Consider the following 26,109-nt stretch of genomic DNA (forward strand, 5'->3'; position numbering starts at 1 on the left):
CTTTAACTTAGAAACTTCCATTTTTATAATAATGTTTAAAATCAAATGTTCGAAAATGAATGAATTCAAACAATGTACCGATTGTTAAACAAATTTCTAAAACGTGATAGAATATTAGATAAGTACCGGCAGGAAAAGGCAAATGAGCCTCGTATTAGATAAACAAAACTGAGTATAAAATCAAACTAAAAAAAGAAAGAAAAACAATTCCGCCGAAAAAAAGTAAACAAACAAACATGCATGAAAGGATAGAAGTAAAAAAGGAAGACATTGTCATTTGACAAAACGAATCAGCCGAGAACAGACTTTTATTTCGAAAATAAAGATATCAGCATACCGAAGTAGTTGAATTTGTTTTACGAACCAAAAGCGGATCCTAAGCGACTTGACAGGGACTCAGAATACTTGGGCAGTGGTTCTCACGAACAAAAATCACAGCTTCAAAGACAATTTTTCTTAAAAGCTTAAAAGACAGATAGTGGAGATATTTTGATAACAAATGCAACGAATAGACCGATCAGTGGATTGATATTACGACGTAACCACGTGAAGAATAGTCAAGAATATGAAATAGAAGGACCATTGTTAGAGAATGTGTTTTCACTTGATGTACATCTCAATCAAGGAGTTATCTTGTATTTTAAATTTTATCGGCGTAGTAATAATTCTTTCATTGTTTTATCTGGAGAGGAAACACCTTATAAATTACAGTTACTTGACGTTACCTTTCGAGCATGTAAAACTATAACTGATCTTAGCATAATTCTATCGCATATGAAAGAAATGGAAAAAAAGACCGGTCCGCAATGTGACTGATGTTGGATTATTTGTCAACAGAGAGTTGCGTACCAGCCATATCCTTAAAATTAACGACAACCGAGATTATGCTGTAGCGTTCCTGAACTTGTTTGAGGCCAATGAAAAGTTATATAAAGACACTGGTTTTCGACAACCCGAGAGGACTTAAGAAAAAGCTGCACCTTGTTTGCTCTGTCACTAGAGCACAACGATTTGATTAATTACTTTATTAACCTGGTGAAGAATGGAAACATCAGATTGGTAATGAGATTTGGAGTGCTAAAACCAGATGCTGTCACTGGTATAGCGTTTACCTCCAATGATACGATTTAAGAGGCCGATAGTTCACGAAATCCGGTTTGTACAACCATTAAAGGAGATCAATTAGCTTGAGCTAATAAAGATAACACATAGTGGTAAATATTGCGATATAGATGTTCGATTCAGCATCCAAAGGTAGAAATTTCGAAATTTCAATTTTGAATCCAGGCAAGTTGTATGTCTGATATGATATGAAAATTAGGACGAATTTGTCTGCTTCTTATTCATGGAAACAAAGCACATCTCAAGAAGCAGCCTTTGTCTACATGTACCAAAAACCAGTTATATGCCTTCATTTCAATACATGAAGTTACAAGTACTCTTGTCTTTCGTTTTCGGTATTACATGTTGATGGAGTTAGCTACCTGCTTAATCTTAAACAAAATCTGTGAACAGTCCAAAATATTTTTTAATTGTTTATCTTACTGACTGCTTTCTTGGAAAGAAACACTTCATACACTAACCCTCTATACTTTCCATATGCCAGTAGTATTTCCAGAGTGTAATAAGTTCCTGTAAATGATCTATTCATTTTTTGGCAGAATGATAGCATACGTGTATATCCTGATTTTCGTTTTCAGCAAGGGTCTGCAAATGGGAAATGTTTGCTTCCGTTTTAGCGAACCGGAAATGGTACGATCCCATCGGTGGTACTATTTTCAATTTGCAAAGACTAGAATCGTACCCAAACTATTTGAATTCCTCCGCCCCGTGCAGGTCCGGGTGTCAAAAGAATAGGCATGCAGCAGCGCTAAGCTTGTCGTAAAAGGCAACTAAATAGTGCTCAGAAACCTAGCCAGGGGCTAGGCGCTCTGCCCACAGAGCAACTGGGATGTGTACCCCTGGAGTGTTACATGCTGGGGTTATCATGCTATAATACGGAAAACCTGACCGCAGACCATAGTGGTGCACCGTGTTAGAAAACAATTTCACGTTCCTTGTACGTTAAGGGACCCTGCTGTGATATTCGATAGGAGTAAGAACCTTTGCACTCCGCTACAGGAGGCTAAATAGCCCGACCGACCCTATTCATCCCTCCTTTTTTTTATAGTGGCAATCAAAATTTGTTGACCCCATTATCCTTGTGTCCCGTCCCTTTTTTCATTTCGTCATCATCATTTCATGTTCATTTTATCATTCATTTCATGTTCATCGCCTGAATATAGCTGAAATATTGATGCTCGGGCGTTCAACCCCAACAATCAATCAATCATTAAATTTCTCCATTTGGTGATGGTTGGAGGATACAACGGATATTGTCCATAGATACAAGGAAGTAAAATCAACATACTTAATCTGTCCGTACCCTTTACTTAATAATTACGTTTTGTGGCACCTGTTCTTTTTCTTTGAAATTACATAAAGGTGTCAAAATTATATATCTTAGTATGGGCTAGGTGGGTTTTGTCTCTTTGACATATTTGCCATATCCATTTCGTTATGTGTTCATTTTTATGACTAAAATTTGAATTGAAAATTAGATATTTTAGGCATTTTCCAAAACCATTTTCTAAACATTTAGCATGTATGTTTATTTTGCAATGTCAGCCTTTGAGAAAATCAATAGAACAACGATTCCATAATAATAAAAATATTTTGCGGATAGCTAACAGAGGAAAATAGACAGACACTATAAATAACATGAACTAACCAAAAGTATACGCTTACCCTACCGGTGCACCTGGTCCATGCTCCCAGTTTTTAGTGGAGTGCGAACTGCTCATTTGCTTTTGTTACTTTGTATGTATGATTTTATTTACTTTATGTTCTTTGTTGTGTATGTCTGTTTTCCATGTCTGGTCTTTTTCCCTGGATTACATTCTTTTGATTACCCTATAACCTTGGTTCCCCTGATTACTCTTTCATAAAAAGGAAAGTAATTACATGAGCAACCCAACTCCTCTCAAACATTGGAGTATAAACCATGTTCACCAAAATGGTAGGCGCTCTCTGCTTTTCGAGAAACATCCACCGAGTTGCTTACATGATATCACATCTGGATATATAAGACGAAAGTGGAAAGTAAAAAGGGATTATTCTGCATTCCCACCTATAATAAAAATTTTGATGTATTTATGCTGGAGCTATTGTATGGACACATTGACGATAAGGTTCAGTAAGTTTAATTACAACATCTACAGAACATTAAAAATATTAAACAGAAAGTCAAAATATTCAATAAAGAATAAAAAAACTCGCAGTTGACCTTGTGCTACAATAGAAATTAGCTTCACCAATTTAAAAGTGAATTAAATGTAGAATTTTTTATGACTTTTGAGAACAATATGGAATTGATCATTCAAACGTTGATTTCTTTTTTATCCAATCAAATCTGAATTCCCAGAATTAAGATATCAATTTGCAGACAATTATTGCTCAAAATGTAAAAAATGCCATACCATTATATGTTAATTTTCGCATTTCAATATAGTGATAATTTACTCCACTGCATTTAGAACATTAAAAATATTTTGTCACAGCAAGAACGCGAAGATACACTTTATGTGTGTTAAAAAACCAAAATACTCATTACATTAAGATAAACCTACAACACGAGCATTCTTTCACTTAGATAAACCTACGACACGAACACGATTATTTTCTACACGTAGATAAACCTACAACAGTATATTAAGAAACGCCAAACGAGCATTCTTTCACTTAGATGAAACTACGACACAAACATTTGCTATACTTAGATAAACCTACAGCATGTATATGTCTTACACTAAGGAAAACCTACGACACTAATATTTCTTACACTCAGATAAACCTACGACAATAACATATCCTAAACTTAGATAACTTTATGACGCGAACATTGTCTACACTTTGATCAACACACAACATTAATATTTATTACATTTAGATAAACCTACAACAGGTATATGTCTTAATCTGAGGGAAAAAAATACGGAAAAAAAAAAAAAATGTGTTGAACGTAGATACAATTACGGCACAAACTTTTCCTTCACTTAGATACAACTACGGCACAAACCTTTCTTTCACTTAGATACAACTACGGCAAAAAACCTTTCCTTCACTTAGATACAATTACGGCACAAACCTTTCCTTCACTTAGATACAACTACGGCACAAATCTTTCCTTCACTTAGATACAATTACGGCACAAATTTTTCCTCCACTTAGATACAACTACGGCACAAACCTTTCTTTCACTTAGATACAACTACGGCAAAAAACCTTTCCTTCACTTAGATACAATTACGGCACAAACCTTTCCTTCACTTAGATACAACTACGGCACAAATCTTTCCTTCAATTAGATGCAACTACGGCACAAACCTTTCTTTCACTTAGATACAACTACGGCAAAAAACCTTTCCTTCACTTAGATACAATTACGGCACAAACCTTTCCTTCACTTAGATACAACTACGGCACAAATCTTTCCTTCACTTAGATGCAACTACGGCACAAATCTTTCCTTCACTTAGATACAACTACGGCACAAACCTTTCCTTCACTTAGATACAATTACGGCCCAAACCTTTCCTTCACTTAGATACAACTACGACACAAACCTTTTTTCCCTTCACTTAGATGCAACTAAGGCACAAACCTTTCTAAACTAAGATGCAATAACGACACAAACCTTTTCTTCACTTAGATACAATAACGACACGAACTTTTTTTCCTTCACTTAGATAAAACCAAGACACAAACCTTTCATTTACCTAGATAAAATTACCTTTCTTTAACTTATAAAGATATGATTTAATGCACAAACCTTTCCTTAACATATATAGATACAATTACGACACGAACATTTCAAACAATTATTCAAAACAAAAACACTAGCTAGCTTAAACATCACTGTTATGAAATTACAACACAAACGTTGTTAACACTAAGATAAAACAACACATAAATATTATTTCCACTAACTATTCCTACACTAAGATAAACCTACGACAATAACATTTCCTACACTTTGATAAACGTACGACACTAATATTTATTACATTTAGATAAACCTACAACAGGTATATGTCTTGATCTGAGGAAAAAAAACGTAAAAAAAAAATAAAAAAATATGTTTAACGTAAATACATTTACGGCACAAACATTTCCCTCACTTAGATAAAACTACGGCAAAAACCCTTCTTTCACTTAGATATAACTACGACACAAACTTTTCTTCCTTCACTTAGATAAAACCAAAGCACACACCTTTCCATTACCTAGATAAAATTACGACACAAACCTTTCCTTCACTTAGATACAGTTACGACAAAAACCTTTTCTTCATTACGATATAACTAAGGCACATACCTTTTCTAATCTAAGATGAAATAACACACAAACCTTTCCTTCACTTAGATACAATTACGACACAAACCTTTCTTCCTTCACTTGGATAAAACCAAGGCACAAACCTTTCCTTCACGTAGATACATCTACGGCACAAACCTTTCCTTCACTTAAATACAATTACAATACAAACCTTCCCTTCAATTAGATATAATAACGACATTAACCTTTCCTTCACTTAGATACAATTAAGGCACAAACCTTTCCTTCACTTAGATACAATTAAGGCACAAACCTTTCCTTAACATATATAGATACAATTACGACACGAACATTTCAAACAATTATTCATAACAAAAACACTAGCTTAACCTTCACTATTATAAAATTACAATACGAACGTTGTTAACACTTAGATAAAACCACACATGAATATTATTTCCACTTAAATAAAACTACAACATTTAATTTCAATTTTTGCTCCTTAAAATATAAACGATTTTTTTTGTACTGATACCACAGTTTATCATGATTATGTTTCACATTTTACTTACGAACATTTATCAGTTTTTAACAAATTACAAGAACATTTTTCTCAGTCATATTTCCCTGACACATAAACATCTAATACACTTACAAAACAATAAACAGTTATGTTACTTTCTTAAAAAAATACAAACATGAACATGTATTACACTTTCTTCAAAGAAAATTCCTCATAAATTAGACTTTAAATAGGACTAAAACGAACTATTTTAACACATACTTCAAACTAAAATGCTTTCTATATTTTTCTTCAATTATAAATTTATTTGACGCACTTAAAACGGGTAAAGAAGGGACCAAAAATTTCGTTCTATTCAAGCACATGTAATAAACAAACAATTACTTTACTGGCATACAAGTACTACTCACACTTTTCAATACTAGCATTAAATGTAAGTTTTTATAAGAATCGAGGAAAATAAAAAAAAACAAGATACATGCATTTCAAAACCCCACCGATTTCACTCAAGGATACTTTCTGTAAAGTCTATTATTTGATTCACTGGATTAGCTCAGAAATTTTACAATGGAATGTTAGATAAAACCAGTTTTTGTCAGAGTTATCTGCCCTTGAAATGATCATTTTGGGTGCATATCAATGAAATATTAACTAAATCTACAAAACTTATATGGAAAATATTGTCCTTTTTGCTTGATTTTGATGGTGCAAATAGTAAAAATACACTTTCAAAATAGTCTTTATATCATACCATGTTCAACACACTGTCTGATTTGTACAGAGACTGACACTTAACATTTACACCACAATTGATGTTTAAACTTACACACACGTATATGTAAATCACGATTACTTTATATACTAACATACACGTACAACACAAACATTTTCTATATTGCCATAAATATTCATGTGCAATACAGGTGAACTAACGCCATACATGTACACTACAAACAATGACATACACAAATAAACAAAGAAACAAAGAGAGCATTTCAAATATTGTTATAAATATTAACATTTCAAAATTTAAAAAAAATATTATTGCGATTAAAACCATGCCAAATTTTTGCAATAATAAATGCATTACAAAAAAATCCAAATGATTTGGTGTCTAAAGTACCAAGAAAGTAAACACGTACATAAGTCTATCTATCTGAATATTGCATGTTATAGAACAGTGACATCAGCCTACACAGAGATCAACAGTGACATCAGCCTACACAGAGATCAACAGTGACATCAGCCTACACAGAGATCAACAGTGACATCAGCCTACACAGAGATCCCTGTGACATCAGCCTACACAGAGATCAACAGTGACATCAGCCTACACAGAGATCCCTGTGACATCAGCCTACACAGAGGTCAACAGTGACATCAGCCTACACAGAGATCAACAGTGACATCAGCCTACACAGAGATCAACAGTGACATCAGCCTACACAGAGATCCCTGTGATATCAGCCTACACAGAGATCAACAGTGACATCAGCCTACACAGAGATCCCTGTGACATCAGCCTACCCAGAGATCAACAGTGACATCAGCCTACACAGAGATCCCTGTGCTGGAAATACAGTCCACATTAAGACTTGTTTACACCATCAAAGTTTGTCATCAATTTTTTTCAACTAACATTAAGGTCAAAAAAACTACTTCAAAGTTGTCTGTTTAACTCGAGCAAGGTTTAGTAATCAAAATCTGCCATAAGAATGGGAAAGAAATCAGGCACCTGCTTTTTGTCTTTTATTTACATTCCGAAAACACATTTTCAACGCCCCAAGTTCGCCAAAGTCGATTAAAATCGATTTAGGATTGTGTGAATGGACCGTTAAGTCAAATCTATGCAGAACGTTGGCATAAAGGAATTGTGTAAATGTATTGTACATACAGATGTCTAATTCGAAAGTTCGGTTAAAACTTGTATAACTGTAATTATCATAAATATGATAACACCTAACTGATAGGAAGAGCGACCAAGGCAACCAAGATGTTTGAAAATGTATTGTTTAAATAGGTGTCTGTTCTGATAGTTCGGTTTGGATTTGTGTAACTGTAACAATTATAAGCGTGTTAACATCTAACTTATTTGGTTCCTCTTTATCATGTGTCATGGAATAAACATTTTTTGATTATTTCTTCAGAATCTGTTTTGTGTTTCTGAGTAGAAATCGGGTGAGTGTACCAATGTCTTCAATGTCCTTGTTACTTTCGCTCTCACAGGAAATGTCCTTTTTCGGTGAAATGATCTTTATCTGAACAATTTTCTGTGAATAGAAACAGAATCAGTAGTCTAAAAATGGTCATCCTAAAACAATGTTAGAAAATTCTAATAGTTTCTTGTATTGTGTAATTGAAATAATTAATGTAAAGAAACGTGCTGCATGCGTTTAACTACTCTCCAGATAAAAATCATGCGTAATGTGATACATGTTTGGAAAGCCTACATATTTTGTTTAAAATGTTACAGTATACATAAATTAACATGTGGATTTTCGTAGAACCCATTTTCATAAGAGATAAAACTTACAAAGAATGCACTGTAGAATTTAAAATTAAGGGAGATAACTCTGTAAATGACACTAACATACAAAAGTAACTATTAGATTTTCCATGTTGATAATCCCCAAAGAGCAGACAGATTGGAATGAAATATTATACATTTCATCATATAGACCTATAAAGCAAATTTAAACAAAAATACGAATATGTAGATTTTTTTTAGGTTATCACGTTTTATAGAATTTTCATGATTCTTACAAAGACTGTTGCAACAATTACAAATATTTCACTACACATTGTTTTACCCTACAAAGCCTAAGTAATATTTAAGTCTATACTGGGTCTAAAAAAATCGATTTGCCTTTTACATTTTTCAAATATCCTATAAAAAACTCATTTTTAAAATAAAAGTTCGTTATCTATTGATTATTTAATGTTTCATAATAATGGGCTTCTACGCAATAAAGATAAAACACTCTTTTAAAATTGTAGGTAACTAAAAGGTTTTGTTATTTGTTCTATTATGTTATTTTTGGGAAAGCTGTAGTCTGACCTGTGGTGTAAAGGTTTCCTTGTCATTGAAGACCCATGGGTGCCTTGAGCTGACATTTAATGCTCATTCCGCCGGGGTTGCTTTCTCTTTGACATATTTACAAGATCACTAATAGTTATATTATATTCTTAAAACGATATTGCCATATTACCTCATTTTCAATCATGGCTATGACTGAATCTGAGCTAATGCTTTCTTTCAAGGTATAAGCGTTCTGATGCAGGTATGCAATTGTGTGAACAACAGTAGAAAGCAGAAAATAACTCTCCTTCGGTTTTAAACGTCTCATTCCAACCAATTTTCTCAAGCTTCGACATTCCAAGTACAAGTCCTCATGGCGGTCCAGTAAAACTATCAACGCTTTGTATTCAGTCTTAGAACCTGAAAATAGTTAATTAAAATGCGGCAGTTGTCTTTGTATTTGAGCGACTTATAAGAGTGTGCGTCAAGAAAGGCATTCAATTAATATAAAACTGGTATGTAACGACAAACAAACATGATAAACACAGAAACTTTAAATAAACAAATTTCTTGGTACGCAATAATTCGAGTTAGTACATAAATAAAATTCTGTTAAATATAAATATTACGTTTACATCTTCTTCCGTAGATTGTTAGATTGTGTATGACCTTCGCTGTTAGATTCCTCACAGCATGGATTTTCTACGTTGAATATAAAAATAATCATAATATGTTACTCAGATATTTGCATAAAATTTAATTTCAGAGGAAACCAGCTTTCTGTTTGGAAAGAAAATATTTTTCCATCTCCTACGCTAAATAAGGTCAACTGTATTATCTATATTGAAGATGTCCTTGTTACGTGTTGATACTGAATTAAATCATAATGAATGTCTGATATTTTGTTATATCAATCTAAAACTTCAATGTATTTGGTTCACAAATGAAAATAACCCACATCTGAAGTTATAAATAGTACATCACGTCTTTAAAGTTATTCTATCTTAGAAAAAAGAAAAGTAGACACAGGAAAAATTGCAACAAATGCTTTCATTTGTTTAAAAAACATACGTAAACATTTGTTAGGGACCAGTATGTGTTTTTAAAATTATATGAAATTATATGTTACATAAAATGATATAATAATCATACCCTTTTCATATATGAAATCCTATTGAAAGAGTAATCAAGGGAACCAACATTCTAGCGCAAATCAAAGGAATACTATCCAGGGACAGATCAGACATGGAAATAAGAATAACAACAAAATTACTTGACACAAATCAGTTTCATATTCAAGTCAAGTCCAAAATAAATCTGAGAAAATAACAAAGAATATAAAGTAACTGAAATAATACATACAAAGTAACAAAAGTAAATGAGCAACTCGGACTTCACTGAAAACTAAGAGCATGTATCAGGTCCACGGTAGGGTAGGCGTCCTCTGCTTTCCTTGAAACACCCGCCGAGTTGCTCATATAAAACCAGGTCTGGGGTAGACGAAAGAGGACAGGAAAACCATGACACGTTATACAAATCAGTTTACATGGTGCAAATGGATACACCGTATCGATTCAATACTTCATGATGACGACCATACAACTTCTGTGGTGATGACTTCAATCTTGTAGCAACATAACCATATTCCTGAAGTCGAATTGTAAGAAGTCTAGAGCGATACAAAAAAGTCTTTGTTGTTACGGCAAGCTCTGGCATAACGTATGAGTTGTGATTTAAATTCCATACGCAGGTGCGGAAGGAATGTTGCCACAGAGGAAAGGAAAGTTAACAATTCTGAATGAATAGTCATCACAATTGCCGTTATGTTTGGTCGAAAAGATGTAATGTAGGCTTTAATTGTATTTCATAAATTAATTTCATAGTCAGAATCATGGGTTTTTCATGGTGGTCTTAAACATATGAAAATACGTATGATAAACATTTGTTTTTCAGGTGTTGTCAATACTTATGAAAGCATTTACTTCAATTTTTCCTGTGTAACAGGCCATTCTTTTAAATATGCTCTATATGGTTTAGGTTTTTTCATCATAAACAGAAACAATGTAACAAGCAATACACAAATGAAATCATCTGGACGTTATTTTGATGTTTAGTTCATATTTGTTGTATCTTATTTCATTGATTTCAAGAAAAAAAATTTTGAGTGTACAACCGTCTTGACAACATGCTTGCATTTGATATTGATTCACTGACAGTGGATAAATTGGTGTTAAGGTATAATTGAATGCAATATCAAATGATTAGTATTAATTCTAATCGACTACAGGTTTGATATGTTTATTTCATTAATAGATTAAGTTCTACATCAGCAATATGCAATCTGTATTTACCAGGTCCAGAACGGTGGCGAATGTGTACAAGAGTGGATTTAGGGCCGAATTTATTGGCAATACAAAAACAGCTACCCACAAATAAATATCAGCAGGAAAAGTATGTCCACCCAATGCAAAGATGCCTGAAAATATGTTGAATAGTATATGTCAATTCGTTTGTTTTGCTTAAGATATACAATATTTGTTAGATCAAATTCGATAAAAAAATATACAAAAATTTGTCAATCGATTATTTGTAAAATAATCATAAAAAACAGTCAAAATTTAAGAAAAAAATTATTCTTTGATTAAGCGATACATTGTGATATTTGTCAAAATCGCTTCTGTATCTTCTGTTGTACATGAAAACTTTCGCAAATCTATGATTTTATCTTCTGAGTAGTTTAATATACTATAATAATATAATATATTAGTAAAAAACTTCAATAATACAACTCACTAATCCATTATATATACTTAATGTATAAACTTATAAAGGGAGTATATTTCGTTCACCATTTTTATGCCAAATAAGGAAAAAGGGGTCTTTCATATGTTATGTGTTTAACCTACCCATCAATCCTATCGGAAACCAGCACAAAAAGTCGGTCAAAACGACAAGAATAAGTCGTCTGGCTAGTGCTATATCCTTTTTGATATTCCTGGCAATTACTCTGTTGCTAGTCTTTCCGTAATTGAAAATACATGCTTGGCAAACTATAATCGTGAGAAATGCCATCGAGTTGTAAAAGATAAAAATAGCTGCGGAGTATTCCCAGCCATATGTCTTTTTCCTAGAAAATGGGAGAGCTAAGCACACAGCAGTTCTAGAGTAAAACTCATCATTGAAGTACGCAGTGGAGACAAATGGGAGAATGCTAAGGAAAACAACAGCAAACCAGCAAACAATACTGGCAATTTTCGCCCATGTCAATGTTATGTGCTTACCACCTAATGGATATTTCACCTTTAAAAGACAGTCAATCGATATTAACATTAAAAATGTAACGGACGCTTCTGATGACACCATTGATAACACTCCAGCAAACATACAATACGAACTGTTCCGCCACGTACGGTCATACAACAAATAGTCTCCTTTGTAGTAAGCATCGGCGACAGCAATAATAATGAGATAAATGCCCATCAGTAAGTCTGAAATACTCAGATTTAGAACGAAGAACCCATGTGTTTTGCGCAGTGTTTCGTTTGGAATTGTCATTCGGTAACATATAACACCAGCGTTCCCTATCAGAGCGCTTAATCCAACTATCCAAAGATTAATGCGTAAAACATCACTACTCATAAGATCACTGCAAGATGAAAACTCGTCCTTTGGATGACAGTTTTCATCTGAAACTGATTCGGGTTTACGGCAACAGAAAAGGAAGGAATCGGTTCTTATAAACTTCAATACACTCAAACTTACAAATACGTCCACGGGAAATGTTTCTAAAACATTGTTTGTCATGTCAATATGCTGCAAGGATTCTAAACCATTAAAACAGTAATCTTTTATGGTTTTTATCATGTTGTTCGAAATATCAAGAAACTGTAGACTTTCAAGACCAACAAAGGTATTTGAATGCAATGACTCGATTAAATTGTAACTTAAGTCCAAATATAATAGGTTAAAAAGTTTCAAAAAAGACCCAGACGATAAAGTCTGTATGCTGCATTTGTGCAATATTAATTCTTTCAGACACTTGTAATCCGGAATCGAAAAGTTGTTTCCTATAAAGTTTGAATGACTCAAATCTAACTTCTTAACATACTTTGTCGCAAAGTTGTAAACGAAATGTACGTCAGTGTAATGGCATACCAGGATATCATTTCTACAAGAACAGTCTCGTGGACATACTAGGTCACATTCCAATTCATCATCCCTCATCGGACAGTCAGTGTTGCCATCACAAACTTTGTCTATCGTCAAGCATGTTGTAGATCTCTGACATCTGTATAGTCCAGGACATTGCAAAAAACCTGAAAAATGTAATAAAATTATCACTAAGAATTAAGAAAAAATCAAATACCCTGGTAATTTTAAGAATTCGTGTCAAGTATATCACTGATTTGTTTAATTGTCTTCGTACGGAATCGTTGTCATTTTTTTCTTATCATTTTATCTATTATCAGTGTTGTATATTGACTTTATTCTCATTATCTACATTTATCAAAATGTGTATACATGTTTAAAAGTATCATTCTATTTATTTATATAAGAGTTATCATAAATGTATTCTATTCCATATCTAGGTACATAGGAAAAATTGCAACATATGTTTCTCATATTTCTAGAACCACCATTAAAACATATGAAAAACATATGTGTAGGACTAACAAATGAATTAATAAAAAAAATCCATTGGTAGTTATATGCCTTTCGTATGACTTAAAGTATGATTTTCATATAATTTCGTAAAATATTTCTGTTTTCTTATGTTGTTATAGGCACAAAAACATAAATTTACATATTGGTCCTAAACATATGTTTCAATGAGTAATCAAGGGAACCAAGGTTATAGCGGTAATCAAAAGAATGTAATCCAGGGACAAAGACCAGACATGGAAAACAGACATACACTACAAAGAACATAAAGTGACTAAGATCATACATACAAAGTATCAAAAGTAAATGAGCAACTCGGACTCCGCTAAAACCTGGGAGCATGGACCAGGTGCACCGGTTATATGTTTTAATATGTTTTAAAACATATGGAAACCTATATTAAAATTTTGTCCTGTGTATGCACATTAGATGGTGAAAACCACATATTTTTTTATGCAGGTCAAACTCCCCTTATGTACATCTATAAGTAAAATAAGCCAAAAACTGCATATTTGGTATCGGGACGTAAATCAATAATTTGTAATGTTTCCAACGATGACATACAAATAAGTATCAATCTCTGTAAGAATCAGGCAGTGGGTGTATGTGGTAAGGAAAAACCCAGTAAGAATCAGGCAGTGGCTGTACGTGGTCAGGAAAAACCCATCATTTTGAAAGTTTGATTTGATTATTTGCACCAACAGAATCAAGGAAAAAAGGATTTTTTTATATCAAATTAGTAACCCAAGTTAAAATGTCATTGAAATGCTCTGAAAATGAACATTTAAAGTGAGATAACTCTGTAAAAACCTGATTATTCTAACATTCTATTGAAGTATGTCTGTGCAAAGCCACTTATGCGGAGATCGAATAATGATATTCTATCTGTTCCTAGTATCTCTTACAGCTACGCTAAGACAATAAGTAGTAACATTTTTAAACATAAAAAGAAATTGCAGAATCTAAACATTGAGGAATACTTAAAATTACATCTGATATGGGACTGTGCTTCTTATCTTTTTAATTGAAGTTCATGTCATCACTGGAGATTTGAATGAACCTCTAGTTTCTCAGGGTCCTAAATTAAGAAAACCACAGCGCCTCAATTGTAAACTTTATTTCAAAACCATAATGGATGTATTGAAGATTATGCCAGATCATGGATAAAGAGAGAAAAGACCAAGAACTAGAAATCGAGTCTTTGTCAAATTGGATACGTGTCATTGGTACTCTTTCATTGTCTTTTGTGATTTTCCTTGTTGCAAGATACCCCAAACAAAATAAAATTTCAATTTACGCTATGTACCTTATTTTGAACTTGAAATATTTTACTTTTTGCACTAAAGTTAGTAAGATTTTAAATAAGGACTTATAATTTGAATAAACACCAAAAATAATTATAGCAAGCATACCTCAAAATACGTCGAAGCTGCAGCGAGAGCGGAAAGCTGCATAGCAACATGCTAAAGGAAGTTAGCGGGTTACAGAATGATAAGAAAACAAATAATCGTCCTGAATTAAAATGTCGCGGAGAGAATGTAAAATTACAATAAGTTGGGTATAAAATGAAAAAAAATGCATTTGCAGTTCTAAATACATACATATATACATTTATATTTTATATATTTTATGAATACTTCGTATATTTCAATGATAATTTTATTTCAAATGAACATAAATAGTCAACGTTCGCTGCTGACTAAGCACTGCTCACGCATGTGCCTTCAACTATTTGCCATTTTTACCGAAACTTTATACTGGTAAAAATGCTGTGCTTACTTATAGGCAATGTCTATTTCATAAACTACTAACTTTCCCGTTTTACTTACCGCAATTCAGTTCGTCGTTGCCATGTTGACAATGTTTGATGCCGTCACAAACCATTTCAGAAGAAATGCAGAAGCTTTTAGGACATTTGTAGAATCCTGATGGACATGGAAAATGCTCTTAAAGTAGAAACAAATGTTAGGACAATGGACGTTGACTAATTGAAATTAATTTACAATTGACAATAAAGAAGAAACTTGGTATTTGTTTCACAACATACTATTTTTCAAACTAGAGTTCGGTCGATGTTTACAATAAACAATAAATTACAATGCCAATATATTGAAATAATTGTCTTATTTGAAAAAAAAAATCATTATATGTAGGAGGAGGTATACTCGTAGAAAATGCTTAATTCAAACACTGATAATTAAATTATTTCTGTTTATTACATAGTATTTCTATACACACTTTTAGGAAACGGGCTTGGTTTGCTGCTCAGTTTAAGAATATCAAGGATTTCAAAGTATGTGAAATCATTTCAGATTTTTACGTTAGAACAATACGAATAGAAAAATGATGGGTTAGTGTGCTTGTTTTTTTGCGATATAAGAATTTGAAATTATCGCGGAAAAAGGATTTCTCTGGATTTTCCAATGGGGTTTATCTTTGTATGTTTTATCTATTTAAACACATATTTCATAAAATCTTCTTAAATTTCAATTCAAATCGTGTTTAATTAAATTGCCAAAAAAAAAAAAAAAAAAAAAAAAGAAAGAAGGGCTCCCTGGGCAAAGCATATTCATGCTATGAAATGGATGACCAATGGAATCCGAAACGCTTACCAAAAATAACCATAGTAAAGCAGCGAATATCCTTAATATTCAATCAACGATGAATTGTTTAATTTTACGTAGATAATTCCTCTGTGTTAATTGTTTGGTACATTAGTACTAAGTATGCATTCAAATTATAATTATATTTTGAAAACTTTTGTCAGGAGCAATAAGCTTAATCTATTTTTTGTGAAATGTAATGTATTGGTTCGTCTTTAAGATGAAAAGCCTAACTTACCACAATCTTGGACATGTGACATATCTCTGCAAGCTACATAATCTTTATATAAAATGCAGTAATCTGTTGAGTTGTACATTACTCCATTTTTGCACATGCGAGTATCTGACGTTGAATTAACAGAAATATCTGAAACAGTATTTTGATAGTGTTTTATCACAAAATTGAAAGAAATACGTGTAATGTAAGAACACAGTAATTAAAATAATAAAACATCCTGAGAAACTGCAATCCCAATAATTTTGTATTCGGCCAATTTATAAATTCTATGAAATGCGCTGTCCTGTATAAATTTCCCGAAGAGGATTGGTAAAAATAAATGTTATGTTTAGTGAGACTGGCAACATATTAGCGATCAACTTTGAGCTGGTCTTAAACTTAAGAAGAATGTTAGGACATCGGTCCATCGGTATATATATATTACATGCAATTCATTTAAATATCAACGGATTCCCTATATGAAGTTTAAACATCAGCCTATACACATATATTGATGACAGCTTATTATTATCATTTATCAATTTATTCCGGATCATGATCATTTTTTGTATTACAATAGCTTCCATAATTAAATACAATCCAAAGATAAGAATATGAATAAATACTTTCTACGATTTTTCCATCTATCTTATAATCATGAACCCGTTTGAACTTCCTCCTGCTTAAAATTTAAATTTTAGTCTACTTTATATTGATTCTTAGTTTGTATATGTTACAATATTGTTCAAAAGATTTCAGGATTCGTAGCAAACCCTCTGCAGTTTTAGATAATAATACTATATCATTAGCGTATAGAATGATAAACAACTTAACAAACATAAGTAATGACTATTGAAATAAATCATCTTTTGTTTCTAAATTTTCAATATTTTTTCTCTAAAACAATATCTTTAACAAGGGGTTGTCTGACAATTTTGACTCATAAAGACTTTGGTAGGATTTATTATAAGGATCATTTCAGCAATTGCAAGTTTCTTTCTATCTGCATGTATTATAGTTTTCAAGATATTAGCTAAAAACTGTTAAAAACATATTTGTTTGCCTTTCAAGGGCAATAACTCTAACAAAAAGTGGTTCGACATCTAAGATCTATTGCAGACTATTGTTGGCCTTATAATAAGGATCATTTGGCAATTGAAAGAATTTGGCTAAAGCTGACTGTTTTGGAGAAGTATGAGAACAACATCTGACCCCTCTGCTCTATTTTAAATAACTTCGGCCATGTTTTTTATGGATCAATAATCCCTACATTAGATTTATGTAGAACACCCTAAACAACATTCATTCGAATTGGTTCAGTAACATCAGAGGTGAATATTTTGAAAGAAAAAAGAAACGTTGAAAAGGGCAATAACCCCAACATAGCGTAGGTCTCACTAACCACTTCTAACGTTTCCATTACTTTACATGATAAAAAAGTAATTTTCAAAGTCTCACTGTGAATTCCCAGGACAAATGACATCTTAAAGTTGCATACCGTTGCGAAGCTTGGAAAATAAGGCTTCTAAAATCATTATGCTAATGGTACGATGATTGTAGAAATTCTTCACAAAATTTACTTGAATAAATAATACTGAAAATCCACATTTTCACCAGTTCTGCTAACTGACAGCATGGAGGCAAATTACTCACACATGTAAACAATATTCATACACTATTGTAGTTAAATACATATATGATTTTAAAGTACACATTCTCAGCTTTATTTTGACTACTTTTAATCATAATACACACAAATAATGCACTTACAATGCATATGTCTAGGTTCAGTGTGTTTTTGGTACTACATAGGGGGGTGGCCATTTGACCCGGAAGTGGTTAGTGAGACCTTAATAGATTAAAACAATAAATTGACCACACATATATCTAGTAATGCAATGCACTTAAACCCCGAAAGAATTTGACTAAACCTAATGGTTTTGGAGATATATGCTATTTTAGTAACAGCGGCCATTTTTTTCAACAAAATAGAAATCCCAACATCAGTTCCATTTAAAATATCCCAAGGAACATTCATACCAAGTTTGGCTCTAATTGGTCAAGTAGTATCAGGGGAGAATAGTTTTGAAAAATGGGTTAACGACGACGGACGACGTACGCCAAGTGATGGCAATATCTCATATGGTCTTTGACAAGGTGAGCTGAAAAGGTGATAAATTTTCTCCCTGTTTTACGCATATATCACACATGAAAAAACACCTGACTGTGTTTTACCTTGTTTACACATGTTTTTTAAGTTTTGATACATGTTATAGATAACATATATCAATATTCCTTTTATGTCATATTTCTTCTTTTTTGTCATAGCCCTGACCTCCATACTGTATCGAATGCACTTTTAAAATCTACAAATGTGCAAGAAAGTTTTTTCAAGAGAAAAGTAAATTGTTATTAATGCATGTAGGACTAAAATATTGTCAACTGTAGAGAAACATCTTCTAAAACCAGTTTTTCCTTAGATATAAGGTCACGTGGTCTGCATAACTATTTATTCTATTATTCAAAATTGCATAAAAAGTTTTGCTGAAACAAGAGTTAAGGGTAATTCCTCTATACATTTCCGGATCCATCTTCGATGCTTTATTTTTGAAGGTAGTAATCATTATATTAATAGACCAACATTCTGGTATAAGACCAGTATCCAAAATCAAATCTTAAAAAAAATAACACTAATGAGCATGAAATCACATAGAGTGTCTTTGGTATATTCATTTATCACATAAAACACAGAAACATGAAAGTACAATGTATTCCATAACAGTGAGACCGGGTAAAATTTCAATTAAAATCATATTTTAGTTCTCAACGCTTGTGAAAATTTTAAAATATATATTAATCAAGGTTTGAAAAAAAACCACACATATGCAATATACATATGTATTTTGATGTATGAGGTTATATGACATATGTCACTGGGGTAAGGCGGGTCAGAATATTTTTCTTTATTAAAGTTGTCTATTCAAGTTATTCAACAAATTAAATATGACAAATAGTCAATCATCAATACTTGACATTAGAAGAGAAAAGCATGTGGTTAAAATGTATGATTAACGAGATTTAAAAATATCGACCGGATGACCAAAACGAAGAATCTACTATTGAAAAGACTACTTTATTAAAAAAATATTCTGATCCGTATTTCCATCCTCCGTTTCGGTCATTCGTTTTACCCCAGTGATATGTAATTTAGCACTACCACTACACTATACATGTGAGTTTTATGGGTAAATATATAAAAACGGTATATGTAAACCTTCATGTTATAATGACATACATTTGTAAATCAACATATCTAATATGTCAAATTATATTTTCATTACAATAATCGTGCTAGGATGATCGTTTTATATATCGGCACTAATATTTAGCATTATTTGGCATTGAATACATAAGACTATGGTATTTGATGTGCTGGTATATCTCAACACAAAGAGGCACCATATTATAAAATGTCCAACGGTTAAATCGGTAAAACCAGAGGTCGAAACAGTACAGAAGATACGAAAAATAAATAAAAGATATTAAAATTAAATACAATTATAATTAGGTAAATTCGAGACATCAACTTTAAAATCAGTCTTTGTTGGAAAACTCATCAAGTCCAAGATGATAATAATAATGACAAGTAAAAAAATTCAGGGGTGCAGGTTTTAAAATAACGCAGGAGAAGCTATGACAGAAATGTCTTTATTTCATGGTTCTGTTGGATATATCTCCAAATTTAAGATAATGAATGTCGAAAAAGAAGTCAATATATCGATATATGAAATAAACGGATCTAGCTTCTTTTCTTGCCTTTTACTTCTTGTATTGATTTCGGAGGACCATTTTCCAAAATTGTTTTGTTTTAATGAAAATGCCGTTCATTTACGGAACGATTCAGGGAATAGGCACGATACATACACTATTTGATTAATTTTAAAATCAGAAAGAAAAGTTTTATTATTAACTGTCAAAGTTAATTGACCTACCAGATTACCTTCTACGTCTATGCTTCAATTGGCGACAGTTTCATTTTATTCATAGAGAAATGAATACATCCATGCTCCTGTTTTGTGCTAGAAATGGGTTATCATACTAAACGCATTTTTAGCGTAATGGGTGATATAATCTCACTTTGATTTTGCCTTATCTCATATAGAGCTGTTGTAGAGCTGTAAATGGTATTTATAAATGTTATCCAAATATGATATGTAGGTAACAGAAGAAGTAAAAAAGTTCACCTCTTTCAGAAAGTTAAACAAGTTTCGCATACGTTTTGTATAATGACAATTTTCAATCATTTTAATGAATCATTATTTGAGAAAACATCATTCACGCGCTACCGGAAATGTTATCATAACGAAGTTAAGGGCGCGGAAGAATTTAACATAAAAGTATCTCCAGTAAATCGCTGACTATCCTGGAAAGAATGCTAGTGTATTAGTGTTGAATTGTGCTCCCAAGACTGGAGACATTGAAATCTTTGTCCAAAATAAGAACTGATATTGGCTAATTAAAGCAATTAACTTGCATAAACTTCCATTTCATAATGTAAGTTAACACATGTTATAAAAAAATCAACAATGTTTCTCATCTTTTCAGGCAATTAAAGATTAACAATTTACTTCTAACTGAGGAATTACATGGCTTAAGATTTTGAATCTGGTATCATTTTTTTGCTTTCATTTTTGATAAACTGTAAAAATATAACAGAATTTCACTACAAGGATCGTGAAACATTTATTTGATTAAGTGTGGAACTACAAAAAATATATTTTTAAGATCCAGTTATTTAATTGTCAATACAGCAGCGGCAATTGGAACAAGTAATATGTATGGAGCATCAACAACGTCCTAATTATGTAGAATGTAGGATCCACACATTGAGCTCAGTCCATCATAGGCATTGCCTAAAATCACATTAAGACTTAAGTTTCCTTCTTGACTTTATAATATATTAGACAGAGAATAATAAATATATATTGGCATATTTGGTTTTCCACGTTGATAAATTTGCAAAATATTTTCTGACCAGTTTCTAAAAACTGCTATGGAATACATTCCAACAGAAACGCGACAATCCCTGGTTCAATAATACAATCAGGCGCGAAATACGATAGCGAGTTCACTTAAGAAAATCAGTACTAAAATCCAAAAGTGATAGGCATGTAGAGAGATATAAAGTTTGAAAATCTGGAAAAAAAACTGAAAGAAAATATGGACACTATCATAAATAAAATGTATTTTCACCTAAAACATACGGAAAATAATGAAGAATCTGATTAAGTAAAGTAAAGGTTCATCAAATATTCCCCACTGAAAAATGTAATTTCTGACCCTGTACTGGAAATTGACACGTTTGACAATATTTGCAAATGTGCACTCTTAACTTAACATTTTTCATCAATTTTCTGACTTGACAATGTAAATATAAACACTCATTCAACACTTTGAATTAAAGAATGAAAACCACATGGAAACGATTTACATTGATTTAAGTGAAATCGTGAACATTATCAATTTATTAAAATCAAATAAAACATTGGGTCCAGATACCATAAGTCATGTAATGTTAAAAATATGCTAAAATAAGAAAGTAGCTAATGTGATACCACTATTAAAAAAGGATGACTATTCATTACCTTCAAATTATTGACCAATGACGCTCATACATAGCATTGGCAGGATTATAGACAAGATTGTATATCAAAGAGTAAGCAAGGATACCAAGGTTATAGCGGTAATCAAAGAGTAATCAAGGGAACCAAGGTTATAGCAGTGATCAAAAGAATGTAATACAGGGACAAAGACCAGACATGGAAGACATACACAATAAAGAACATAAAGTAAATATGTACATAACCAACTTTTTGTCAAATTCTCTCATACACGAATATCAATCGGAATTCCTATCTAAATATTCTACTATGCACCAACATGTTGAAGAGTAATCAAGGGATCCACGGTTATAGCGGTAATCCATAGAATGTAATCCAGGAACAAAGACCAGTCATGGAAAATAGACATACACAACAAAGCACATAAAGTGACTGGAATCATACATACAAAGTAACAAAACAAATGAGCAACTCGGACTGCACTTAAAAATTGGGAGCATGGACCAGGTGTACTGGTAGGGTAAGCCTCCTCTGCTTTTCGAGAAACACTCATCGAGTTGTTCGTAAAAAGTCAAGTCCGGGGTAGACGAAAGAGGAAAGGAAAACTATGACACATCGAACAATTCCGTTTTCATGGCGCAGACGGATATATACATCGTAACGATCCACGAGTTCATGATGACCACCATAAAAGTACTTGTGTCCAATCCATTTTCTTATTTTTCAAATGAAATGTGTTTAAACTATACTGAAAACTACTAACTTACTAGACTCACACACCACAGGCCCAACTTCAACAGTGGAAAAGCTTTCTTTACTAAACTTTTTTTCGCTATAAGAAATACTTCTGATTGGTAAAATCCTTCTGTCTGTTAGAGTAATCCTGTCCGAAAGTGGTGTATTGATGTCTTTATCTGTCCAATTTGTTCCTCCCATGCACTGACTTCTACAAGTATCAAGAATAAATTGACATTGAAAGGAAGTTTCAACAATCAAAAGAGCCTTTATTTAATTTGACTTGCATAGATGATTTCCATTGAAATAAAAAAATAACTCAATTCGCAGGTGCATAAAGAATGTTACAAAAAATTGAAAGAAAGTTGACCGTACGAAATTAGAAGTCATTGCATTTGTTTCGTATAGTTCAATAGTTTTCTTTTACCATCAATATCTAAGTGTAGGTCAAGATATGAGACTGATTTTTCTTCTTCTTCTTTCTGATCTTGTACATTTAACATAAATTCAATATTTATGTCAATAGAGATCAAATGATCTGGCCGAACGATGTTAGATTAACGAAGCAAATTTTTGGCACTCCCTCCGCGGGACTGGAACACGTACCGCTCTGACATCTATGGCCGGGTCATTCCTCCTCGTAGGATTAATCTAGGGCTGTAACTCAGTATCCAATGTATGCTAGTACGGGACAGGTCATCTAGGTGTTTTTTTTTATCAATTTAACAATATATGTCACAACAAATCAATCATATACAAACGTCTCAGAATGTGAAGACTCTATTCGCTACACTGCTTCTTCGGATCAAATTGATACAGTAAAGATAACGTAAGCATAGATGTTTCTGCACAACTCCCAACCAAGTTGAACTGTAAAATTTGCGATGGACTTTGTGCAGGCAGTGTTATGCTTACGTTATCTTTCCATGATTTACCAGGGCAATTTGCAAGGAGACCTTTTTGCAAATCTTTTGAGATAATACTAACATTGAATATATAAACATTGAATATATATTCTGCATGAAACAAAATAAATCAAAGTTTCTAGAATGACGTTTTAATATTAGAAAACACTGATGATGTAATAAAGACCCATGTTCGTTTCCCTATGTTTTGCCGTGTCGGTACCAGTGGTAAATTCTTTTATATCCTCAAGCTTGAGATAAACATTTTATAATACAACAAAAAATAAAACAGTCAAGATGAAAAAGTTTGTTCTCATACCTCCCGTGGCAACACTCTCTAGTCGATGTTTCTGCCATAGTAAAATTCAAATAAAAATCGACAATGTCCTGGTAATAACACATCAGATCTATGGTTTGTCTACAGTTGTATGCTGGATCAGAAAAGAACAATCGAAGAATCGTATTTGACAAATAGCCTCCGGGTTTAAAGCTGATTAGTTTTGCCATAAAATATGTCCTTACGTTAACTCTATCGTCAATTATCTCGAATATACAAATAACTTGAACGGCATCTGAAATAGAAGAAGTTTAATTTAGAGGTAAGATTCTTGCATATTCAAATTCACATGAAAAATGTATAAACATTTCAGTATTTATACATGTGACATTTTCATCCCATATATTTCCATTATTTGTTCCTAAGTAACACTATCTTCTACCTGTTAAATGCAACATATATGTCCCACTATTTCTAGCTCCAACTCTCCACCATTCTTCACAAGACCTTTGGGTATAACGAAATCTTGGACATCGATTTGCTGAATTAATTACAGGTGTATAGCGTTCATCTTCAAATTTTTTTCCGGAACAATCAAAATTCCATCGCACTGATATTTGAAAGGTAAACAAAATCCATCGTAGCACTGAAAGACACTTCGGGAGCACCCATTTACTGAAATATACAATCTGTGATTTAAGGGTCATTGATTCATACGATGAAATGTTTCCAAACATAAAAACTTACGATATTTTACTTTGACACTTTTTCGTGGACAAATGTTTTATACATTGCTATTAAATCATACGTGTTGTGTAACTGTCGGAAGGTGTAGCAGATGTGATGCAACGTTATCGTGGGTTACGTTACTAAAGAATGTCGGGATCATTTTTTTCCAAATAAGTGTACAGTTTTTCCCCTAATAATTTACGATCACTGTCAATGTTTGTGTGAGTTTTTGTATGATCTTAGATTTGAGCAACGATCACCAGTAAGAAAATGCTAAATTTATGTCATTGAGATGCGGACAACAAAGCGCAATGACAAATGTATTTAAAATATTCGAGGAGGTAGATTTCGACAACGACAATAACTTACGACAGTTTTGTTCATCAGAACCATCAACACATTGTTTGACAGAGTCACATCTTTGTATTTTTGGTATACACTGGCGATTGAGACATGTCCAGTCTTTCTCTGAACAGTCAGGCCAAGCTGTATATAAATCAAAACAATCACAAACATAATGGTGCACGCGTTGTCGTGCTAGGTTTACCCCAACTCGTGAAGGAAGTTCATATTGAACAGCAACCAGAATCGTTTTTATCCAATGCCTCATCCATATCAAGTTATATGCCTAATCTAAAATAATTCCATCCAGTGGAAACCAAGATATAGTGAAAAAAAAAAGTTTTACAAAACAGTAGGTTGATTTCCGACAGCACTCAAAATCGCTTACAACATGTGTGCCTTGTATGTATGGCGGAATTCGGATGGACAGAAGGACGTAGGGATGGACACGTAATTAAAAATTATCATGCACTCGTTGAAATGGGTATCATGCTTATAATTGTCGTAAAATTAAGACCCAATTAACAAAAAAAAAATGTATTCTATCAACAACTTAGAGATCTCGAAACAGCTTTAGAAGCGATCTGATATTAAGAAATAATAAATTGAATTATCCTTTTTTAATCAGGAAGAATGACGATTGATAATTTAATGAAATAGAATAAAAATATAAAAATACCACATAATTTAAGTTTTCACCATTTTATAGACGACTAAGTTTTTTGTAGCTGAAAATTCAATTTTGCTCTAATTTACAAATTTTGAAAAGTGGAAAAACCCATTTTATTCCAAAATCTTGATGCCGGTTAGATTTCTCTTACTTTCAAAACGAAGTATATGTTTACTTTAACTTCATTTATTCCTAGCACGTGAGCTACCCCCATGTGCTCCCTCTCAGTCATCATCCTCAATATGAATTTCCTAGTACCCTAATATCTCCTATCCACAAATCAATTTGTCGCCAAAAATTAAACTAAAGCAGTTATGTACTTTTTGGTCACTTTTTATTCTCCACTAAGTAAAACAAACATTTTTTTGAGCAGTTTGAATCTCAAAGCTTTTACTTTCCACAAAACATTGTTAATTGATATATATGGATA

The 26,109-nt window shown here is 32.6% G+C and overlaps 1 protein-coding gene across 2 annotated transcripts; it reads right to left on the reverse strand.

Annotated features, from left to right (window-relative positions):
- Positions 1-3,226: 3,226 nt before the first annotated feature.
- LOC148599371 (uncharacterized) lies at positions 3,227-25,044 on the reverse strand. 2 transcript variants are annotated; one of them, XR_015917601.1, is made up of 11 exons: positions 24,381-25,044; positions 23,981-24,233; positions 22,789-22,967; positions 16,422-16,550; positions 15,410-15,526; positions 11,825-13,234; positions 11,270-11,394; positions 9,548-9,620; positions 9,109-9,338; positions 3,859-8,169; positions 3,227-3,790 (listed from the first exon to the last, which is right to left on the reverse strand). XR_015917601.1 is itself a non-coding variant. In XM_088557086.1 (10 exons), the coding sequence occupies exons 1-10, from the start codon at positions 24,673-24,675 to the stop codon at positions 8,035-8,037; spliced, it is 2,946 nt and encodes a 981-aa protein (XP_088413212.1). In that variant the 5' UTR covers positions 24,676-25,044; the 3' UTR covers positions 3,227-8,034. The 2 variants fall into 2 exon arrangements, 1 of the variants encoding a protein (XP_088413212.1); XM_088557086.1 differs by having other exon boundaries at positions 3,227-8,169.
- Between the last annotated feature and the right edge of the window lie 1,065 nt (positions 25,045-26,109).

The sequence above is a fragment of the Perna viridis genome, chromosome 13 (genome assembly GCF_037379345.1).
Source record: "Perna viridis isolate PV_CMFRI_1.1 ecotype Kerala chromosome 13, ASM3737934v1, whole genome shotgun sequence".
Taxonomy (NCBI): Eukaryota; Metazoa; Mollusca; class Bivalvia; order Mytilida; family Mytilidae; genus Perna; species Perna viridis.